The sequence below is a fragment of the Microcaecilia unicolor genome, chromosome 11 (genome assembly GCF_901765095.1).
Source record: "Microcaecilia unicolor chromosome 11, aMicUni1.1, whole genome shotgun sequence".
Lineage (NCBI taxonomy): Eukaryota > Metazoa > Chordata > Amphibia > Gymnophiona > Siphonopidae > Microcaecilia > Microcaecilia unicolor.
Genome location: NC_044041.1, coordinates 201,617,255 through 201,626,173, shown reverse-complemented (window position 1 = coordinate 201,626,173; position 8,919 = coordinate 201,617,255). Strand labels below are relative to the sequence as shown.

The following is an 8,919-nucleotide window of genomic DNA, read 5'->3' as shown; positions in this document are numbered from 1 at the left end:
CAATGAATATGTGTACCAAGGAAGCAATGCATGCAAATCTCTTATGCATATTCATTGTGGATATCCTGAAAACCATATTGACCGGGTGTGTCCTGAAGACTGGGTTGAAAACCACTGTACTAGGGCGACTCAAGTTATCAACACTAGCTAGGAAATCTCAGATCCTGCTGGGAGGGGACAGGTGAAAACAGTTACACAAACTCTGCTCTACAGAAAAATGAGCCCTACGATGGACTTTCCTGTTTTGCTCATGGCATTTGCAGGAACAGCATTGCTCTGCTATATCCATTCTGAATGGTAACAAAATACCCAACAGCGCCGGGTGGCTATTTACACTCAAAATCCTCCTTAGAGTTCTCAAAAGGTCATTTATCAAGAGTTGGGATCAGCATCCCTCTAAAACAGCAGTTGAGCTATTTCTTCTCGGCAAGCGTAAAGCAGAACCAGCGGCACACTGAAAGGTATGCTTGTGAAGTAGGCCCAATCTTTACAGCCGGAACCTGATTACCGAGGGAGCAACTTTTCTTCCTACTTTTTCCTTAGCTGCATCTCCAAGCGTTCCGACGGGCAGCTTTTCTTTAGACACAACTGTGAATCAAGACCTTAGAGAACAGCCCTTCTGCACCATAACTGTGGCTCCTTGGGTTCAATTAAGTTATGATTTATTGGGGGATAAAGGAAGCACCTCGCTTCAGGCCGCTGCTAACACTATGCTACCAGCACTAAGAGAATGCAAACATGACCAGCCAGCAATTGTGTTTGGGTGAAAGTGTCAAAGTGATTGGTACAGATACACTCAGTTGGCCCTCACTCTACATATAAGGGGTGGCCAGGGTTCAGAAACACAGCCCTTCTCCAGCGAACACAGAGGCCAGAAAGGCAGCTGTTCTAACTGTGTTTCAACAAAGAATGAAATATCCTTCTGCGGGGGAGAGAGAGGATGTCCAACTTAGTAGTAAACTGAAGTGGTCTCTTGTACCTTGAGGAGGAACTGCGTCTTCCCCCTCTCCCATCCATCCTGTGATGTGGACACCCATGTCTCGAACCAAGCCCAGCTTAAACAAAAAAAAAAAAAAAAGAGAGAGAATTTGGAAACGAAAACAAAGAATCAAACTAAGAATCACCACACATCCCTAGCACAGGGGAGGGGTGGCAAAGTCCAACCTCTTATAGCCTGGGAGAGGTGAGCCTTAGGAAAACAAAAGGCAATGCTATTCTGGGGAACATCTTTTCACATTATAAATAGTATATCTGTACCACAATGTACTGTGGAAAAAAAAAACACACACACACATTAAGAAACAAACATTAGAATTAATGCAAATTTACAGCACCTCAGATAAGCTGCTAAATATAGATCTCACAAATCAGAAGCTGGAAAATAAGTAGGTGGTAAAGTAGTGGAGGCCAAATAGACCATTAGCTAAACAACTTTTCTTTCTCCTCTTCCCCAAATTTAGAAGCAGTGGTCAGGTGTGTCTAGTGTTTTAAAGTGGTAGCATCTGCTTCCCAGAGTGCACCCTGCCCGCTGCAGGTACAACCCTCAGAGACAAAGCTTGGCACTTACATTTTGTAGGTGGCTACTGGTGGGGATGAACAAGGGATGAAGTGGAGGAGGTTCAGCACTCAAAACCATCTCAGGAATGCAGGGGAACCAAGGAATCTAAACAATTTGTATAAGTAGTAATTATCTTACACTTAAATTTTGGCTCAGAAAAGAAAAACGAAACACACACACACGAAAAACAAACAAACAAACCCTGAAACAAACAAACAAATATCCTACACACCCAACACCAATCTCACCCTGGGGGGGTGGAGAAGGGGGAAGCTGAGACTGAGCTTCAGAAGTTCCTCCATGGAACTCCGACAGTTTTCGTTTCGTTTCCACTTTGTAATTGTCACCTGAGGATGCTCATTTGGTTACACAGAAATATCATTTTTTACTTAAAACTCAAACAGAGGGTTATCATAGAGGATCAACAGGTAAGGGAAGAGGGACAGTCTTCTGGAAATAACCAAAACAACAAAGCTTATTCAAACCAGAGAGAGCAGCTGCAATCCAACACTCTGAACATCAAATTCAGCCAGGGTGCCCCTGCCAGGTGGAAGAGAATGAATGCACAAATGCACAGTAATCTAATGCTTCTCTCTCCTTCTGCAGGTACGTCATTCCTAGACCAGTATGCTTAAAAGACAGAGGTAGATAAATAAGCAGATTAGATATCCCAGGCTTCTGATCTGAAAACTGCAGCCTTCTTACAATATCATCAAAGTTCTTGTTGCTTTGTGAAGCTTAGCTCTTTCAAATTCCTTCTTCCTTTGCAGAGGATCTTTTCATTTTTTTTCTTCTTTCCAGCAACGTTTTGTGTGTGTCCTTAATAGAGAGTTGGACAAGCTGCTACATTTACTCCTATCTTGGAACATGAATATTGCCGTAAGTCTTTATTACAGGATGTGCACTGAGAGAGGTCATTGTGCTGTGAAGCAACATCACCCCGAGCTCCCCCGCCTCTGAAGGAGGGCCCCCGTCCGGAAGTGTTACGTTCGCAGGTATCGCTGCGCTAGAATGGCAGCATCCAGGGGGTTCACGGGTTGTGCGTCGTGGCCCAAGCGCCGCACGGGCGGGATGTTCCCAAAATGTCGCTTCTGCAGGAAGATCTTAGCTTCATGGATAGTGTGCTTTTCTTCCGCTAAGAGCAGCTGCTGCCGCATGTAATTTTCAAATTCGTACTGTGAGGACTCTTCTGTCACTTTTGCCTGCAGAAAACAAGACATTCCCATCTATAAAAAGGAGAATTGCAGAGCAGAGTTACGTTTTGGCTTGGTACACCAGGGTCAGCATGCCAGTTTTATGAACTGCGTCATTCTCTCTTTCACATAGCTTAAGATCATGACTATGCTTGAATAACTAGTTCAGTGATGTGGGAGGGTAATTTAATAAGGCCGTTTTCACAAGTACCGTATTTTTCGGACTATAAGACGCACTTTTTCCCCCCCAAATTTGGGAGGAAAATGGGGGGGTGCGTCTTATAGTCCGAACGTAGAGAAATTCGACTTCAGGGATCCCCAGCCCGCCCGCCCTCCCTCCGAGATCCCCTCCCTCCCTCTGAGTTCTAAGTAATTTTACTTAGTCGGGGCAGCAGCAGAAGCGAAAACCATGCAGCCTCGGCATGTCACTCTCCCTGTTCTGTTTTTCTCAGCTCTGGTCCCGCCCACTTAGAACTCACAGGGAGAGAAGGGGATCTCGGAACTCGGGAGGGCGGGCGGGAGGGAAGGGGATCTCGGAACTCGGGAGGGCGGATGGGAGGGAGGGAAGGGGATCTCGGAACTCGGGAGGGCGGGCGGGAAGGAAGGGGATCTCGGAACTCAGGAGGGCAGGCGGGAGGGAAGGGGATCTCGGAGAGAGGGGGGGCGATCTTGGAGGGAGGGCGGGCTAGGGATCCCGAACTCGGGAGGGAGACGGACGGACCCTGGAAACGGAAGACATTCGGACAAGACGCACCGGAGCACCTAGGTTGTAGAGGAGGAAAAAGGTGCGTCTTATAGTCCAAAATTTTTTTTTTCCTATTTCCCTCCTCTAAAACATAGGTGCGTCTTATTGTCCGGTGCGTCTTATAGTCCGAAAAATACGGTAAGTGGGCTCTTATAATCTAAGGACTTGTGTACAAGTGCCTCGTGTAATGGTGCGCACCTCGCCATAGGCATGAACAGGGGCATGGTTTGGACAGAGTTCGTAAGATAAGATCACTTATGTGTATCCTTACACTATTCAGGTGTGGCCACTCGCACCACTTGACAGCGGATGTAAAATACAAGTTGTAAAAGACGCACAGGCGCCTATAGCACTTAAGTAGGACCCTTTTATAAACTGACCCTCTTAGATGCTGAAGATCTGGGTATGCGTCATACCTCTAGTAAATAAACAAGTTAGAAAAGAATTGCAAAAGTACTCAACACCGATTTCTTTGGGTACTCGTTATTCATCTGCTTGTGCAGGTGGCAATACTCAGTGGCCACAAGGGGGCAGTATCATCTAATATGAAAACAGAATATTGCCACCTTTTTGCCAGTGCTAGTACTACAACTCCAATTGATGTTCCCCTCAACAAGCTTTTTTTTGTTTTAATTAAAGGAAGTAAGCAATCATGTATGGCAAAGCTTATTACTAAGCTATTTACATTAAGAAAAAAATGGAACTAGTTAATATTAAAAGGGCTGTAAGCACACAAAAGATATGAGATAAGGAAAACAACACAGTGACACACTAAATGATTCATCCAGTCTGTCCAACAAGCTGGCTAGAGTTGTACCTGCCTCTCCATGCAAGTTACACCCCGCTATGCACAAAGTGTGAAGGTCACTTAAGTTGTGCTTTGATTCTATCCTCCTATGAGTATATAGGGATCCTCTGTTTATCCCAAATATTTTTTCGTCACTGTTTTTGACCCTACCACCATCATCTCCGTGAAAAGTATTTCCTGGTGTTACTTCTAAGTCTACCTCCCTGCAACCATTTGACTCTGGGCATACCAGTGCCATAAACCAAGGAAAATAGAACTGTAGACCAGACCACAAACAGAAAGCAATGTGTTACTGGATTACCAGAGACTACAGAGTCGAGGTGTGTAGATATTCAGAGAATGCAAAAGCAATTCACCTAAATTTTGAAAGCAGTTTAGTAGACACATATTTAGAGCAGAATTAGTGTGCGCTAATATTTTGAAGAAATAAAAAAAAAATATGGCACCCAACAAGGAGCAGAGGATAGATTTCAACTCAACTGATCTATGCTCAAAATATAGAGAATTATAACAGGCATGACCTGCAGTGAGGCACTGGAGGCTCTTAAGAAGTTTGCTATTTATAACTAGTTTCATCATCCCAGAAAATCTTCCAAGAAGCTGCTGGGGGAGGTGGGAGGAGAAACGATGAGGAGTGCAGAGGCAGTGACTGAAGTCTGGGAGGCTATAGAGCAGGGGCGTCCAACCTTGGCCCTCGCCCAGCTGGGTTTTTTCAGGATTTCCACAATGAATATACATGAGGTCTATCTGCATATAACGGAGATATTGAATGCAAACAGATCTCAGCATATTCGTTGAGGAAATCCTAAAAACCTGACTGGGTTGCGGCCCTCGAGGACCGAGGTTAGATACCCACTACTGTAGGGTAATGACTTGCAGCATGGCCTGTCCTAAAAGCACCTGCAGGGTAATGCCAGCACCCTGGTTGACGTCTTGAGGGCAGTACAAGGCTCACGGCACAAATTAATCATACATGAGTTTCCTAGAGCCTCAGTGTTCGAGTGAAGCAGGATAAATATTAACCCTTCAGGTAATCAAGAGTCCTACCTCTGAAGAGTTTTCTGGGTTAACCACATGGTGATCGATATCTGGGACCACTTGCAAAGGACCAGTTAGTGAAGACATCGATTGCCTGTCAAGGAGAAAACGCATAGGAATTATTTTCTGCATTAGGAACAATCTGGCATCCAGTACTAAAATTTCAGATTGTGTGTGTGTGAGCATCCGCCAAGTGTCAAACAAAAATCGCACACTTCAGATGAATAAATCCGGAGTTTTGGGAGTGGTGCTACATTCAAACTCAGGAGCTTAGCCGAGATTGGGTGGCAGAGCCGGTAATGGGAGGCGGGGATAGTGCTGGGCAGACTTATACGGTCTGTGCCAGAGACGGTGGTGGGAAGCGGGGCTGGTGGTTGGGAGGTGGGGATAGTGCTGGGCAGACTTATACGGTCTGTGCCAGAGCCGGTGGTGGGAGGCGGGGCTGGTGGTTGGGAGGCGGGGATAGTGCTGGGCAGACTTACACGGTCTGTGCCAGAGCCGGTGGTGGGAGGCGGGGCTGGTGGTTGGGAGGCGGGGATAGTGCTGGGCAGACTTATACGGTCTGTACCAGAGCCGGTGCTGGGAGGCGGGGCTGGTGGTTGGGAGGCGGGGATAGTGCTGGGCAGACTTACACGGTCTGTGCCAGAGCCAGTGGTGGGAGGCGGGGTTAGTGCTGGGCAGACTTATACGGTCTGTGCCAGAGCCGGTGGTGGGAGGCGGGGATAGTGCTGGGCAGACTTACACGGTCTGTGCCAGAGCCGGTGGTTGGGAGGCGGGGCTGGTGGTTGGGAGGCGGGGATAGTGCTGGGCAGACTTACACGGTCTGTGCCAGAGCCAGTGGTGGGAGGCGGGGATAGTGCTGGGCAGACTTATACGGTCTATGCCAGAGCCGGTGGTGGGAGGCGGGGCTGGTGGTTGGGAGGCGGGGATAGTGCAGGGCAGGCTTACACGGTCTGTGCCAGAGCCAGTGGTGGGAGGCGGGGATAGTGCTGGGCAGACTTATACGGTCTGTGCCAGAGCCGGTGGTGGGAGACGGGGCTGGTGGTTGGGAGGCGGGGATAGTGCTGGGCAGACTTACATGGTCTGTGCCCTGAAAAAGACAGATTCAAATCAAGGTTAAGGTATACACAAAAAATGGCTCATGAGTTTATCTTGTTGGGCAGACTGGATGGACCGTGCAGGTCTTTTTCTGCCGTCATCTACTATGTTACTATGTAAACTGAGTTTCAGATTAATGAGCTTACAAAAAAAATCTTTCATTAATTTGCGTCGCTTAAGAGCTATAAGATTGTGAAGTCCTGCTTTAGAACTGTTGAATTCCTTACTTGGATTATTGCAATTCTCTGTATTGTTCTCTTTCTTTTGAAATTTACGTAGGAAATTGCAACTGTTGCAAAATACATCTGCTCGGCTGATTTTCCCGTTAGGGACGTTTCATGAAGCAACTCCACTTTTAAACAAACTACACTGGCTTAAAATAGAGGGCTGCCTTCATTTTAAAATAGCCTGCATGGTTTATAAAAGTTTCCATGGAGTTAATTCGGAAAATATAGTACAACGTTTGCTATGAATAGGTCAAATTTAAAAAGGATACATAGGCTGAATTTAGATTTTCCATCAGTGAAGAAGGTGCAGTTAAAGTCTATCTGGGAACAAACTTTCACTTACCGGAGCGCTAAAATTGGGTCAATAGACTCTACACTATATTGCCTCAAAGGACCATTTTATTCCACCTTATTTTACACGTGTACCCCTCCCTTACCTGACCCCATTTCTTACTGACTTGTAAGCCACATTGAGCCTGCTTGTGTGCGGGAAAATGTGGGATACAAATGCTGCAAATAAATAATAATCAAAATCAAATTTTGTCTTATCTTTTTTGAAAAGCACTTAAAACATTTATTTTTATATCAACAATTGTACGTTTAAATTAGTTTCAGGATAATTAAGGAAACAGTTGTTAATTCTCTTTTATGTGAAAGTTTCTTTATTTGTGATCCGCCTTGCATCTTAAGGGTTAACGACGCAATATAAGATGCATTATACAAAGCGATACAATTAACTCACATAGAGTAGACTGCCTGACTTATCTTCCCCTCCTAACAAAGCCACCGCATGGTCTGCTCCAGTTGTCCCACCTCCGCATATCCTACTCGGTCATGGGGAGTCTTCCCCCCTTGCCTTACCACCTTCTCTCCGAGTCCTAGGCATGTTACTTGGGTTATTGCCAACCTCTGCTAGGAGGCCATTCCAGATGCCCTCCAGCCTCTCAAAGCAATATTTTCTTACACCTTTATCTAGAATTCCAGCTTCGTACTATGAACCCTTGTCCACATTTTTTCCCTCTGACAATGGTACCTTCCAGTTCTCACGTTTAAGAAAGCACCATCGTTTCTCTTAGAAATCAGGTTCTCTTGCATTGCTTTCCTGACAATTTAGAACTGTGATAATTTTCTAAAAAAATAACACACCAAATCATTCAGATATCAACAGATGACATAAGCACAGCTAGGTGTGTTCCTGGCTTCCAAACTCACCAAGAGGATATGATAGAACCAAGAGAATCCAGAACCTCAGAGGCTGTCAGGCGCTGCTGAGCATCCAAAACTAGCAGTTTTCGGATTAGACACACGGTGTTTTCAGAGACTCGGCCATCTCTAAGGAAGAGAAAGGCAGCAAGATTACAGGAGACACTTGTTCCAGGTTTAAAAGAACTATGAAGAAAGACTAGGGCTTTTCAGCTTGGAGAAGAGACGGCTGAGGGGAGACATGATAGAGGTATATAAAATAATGAGTGGAGTGGAACAGGTGGATGTGAAGCGTCTGTTCACGCTTTCCAAAAATACTAGGACTAGAGGGCATGTGATTAAACTACAGTGTAGTAAATTTAAAACAAATCGGAGAAAATGTTTCTTCACCCAACGCATAATTAAGCTATGGAATTCGTTGCCGGAGAACGTGGTGAAAGCGGTTAGCTTGGCAGAGTTTAAAAAAGGGGTTAGACGATTTCCTAAAGGACAAGTCCATAAACCACTACTAAATGGACTTGGGAAAAATCCACAATTCCAGGAATAACATGTATAGAATATTTGTACGTTTGGGGAAGCTCGCCAGGTGACCTTGGCCTGGATTGATGCTGGGCTCGATGGACCCTTGGTCTTTTCCCAGTATGTGGTTTTATACCAAAAAAATATAACGTGCAGAGAATGAGGTCGTTGAGCCGTGTGACATAGGGGACACTAAGCACAGTTTCATTCAAGTTAAAAAAAAAAAATCTTAGGTCTACCTTGTAGATCTCTAGAGTGCGTCAGGGCCGCCGAGAGACTGAGCCGGGCTCGGAGCAGGGCCGCCACTGCCAGGCCTCCCCCCCCCCCAATCCCCAAGGCTGCAGCACAGCCAGACTACAAAAAATTGTGAGGCTGGAGCCCAAAGTGAGGGGGCACATTTTGCCCCACCTCCCTGTCCCCCGCCGCAACTCCACATACCTTGGCTGGCGGGGGGGTCCCCAAGCCCTGCCAGCAGTAGCCTTTCTCCAGCGTTGTTCTCCGCTGCAGGGCAGGCAATGCGGCGAAGAACA

The 8,919-nt window shown here is 46.1% G+C and overlaps 1 protein-coding gene across 2 annotated transcripts in view; it reads right to left on the bottom strand.

Moving 5' to 3' along the window:
- Positions 1 to 1,795: 1,795 nt before the first annotated feature.
- The window catches only part of LOC115479832 (serine/threonine-protein kinase 40), a 71,575-nt gene continuing 64,451 nt past the window's right edge, over positions 1,796 to 8,919 (bottom strand). The window contains exons 9-11 of one of the 2 annotated variants that reach the window (XM_030218065.1): positions 7,880 to 7,999; positions 5,352 to 5,436; positions 1,796 to 2,784 (exon numbers count right to left, since the gene is read on the bottom strand). In XM_030218065.1, the coding sequence (XP_030073925.1) occupies positions 2,542 to 2,784; positions 5,352 to 5,436; positions 7,880 to 7,999 (448 nt within the window). In that variant the 3' untranslated portion in view covers positions 1,796 to 2,541. The remainder of the gene's footprint in view (positions 2,785 to 5,351; positions 5,437 to 7,879; positions 8,000 to 8,919) is intronic. The other variant, XM_030218066.1, reaches the window with a different exon arrangement.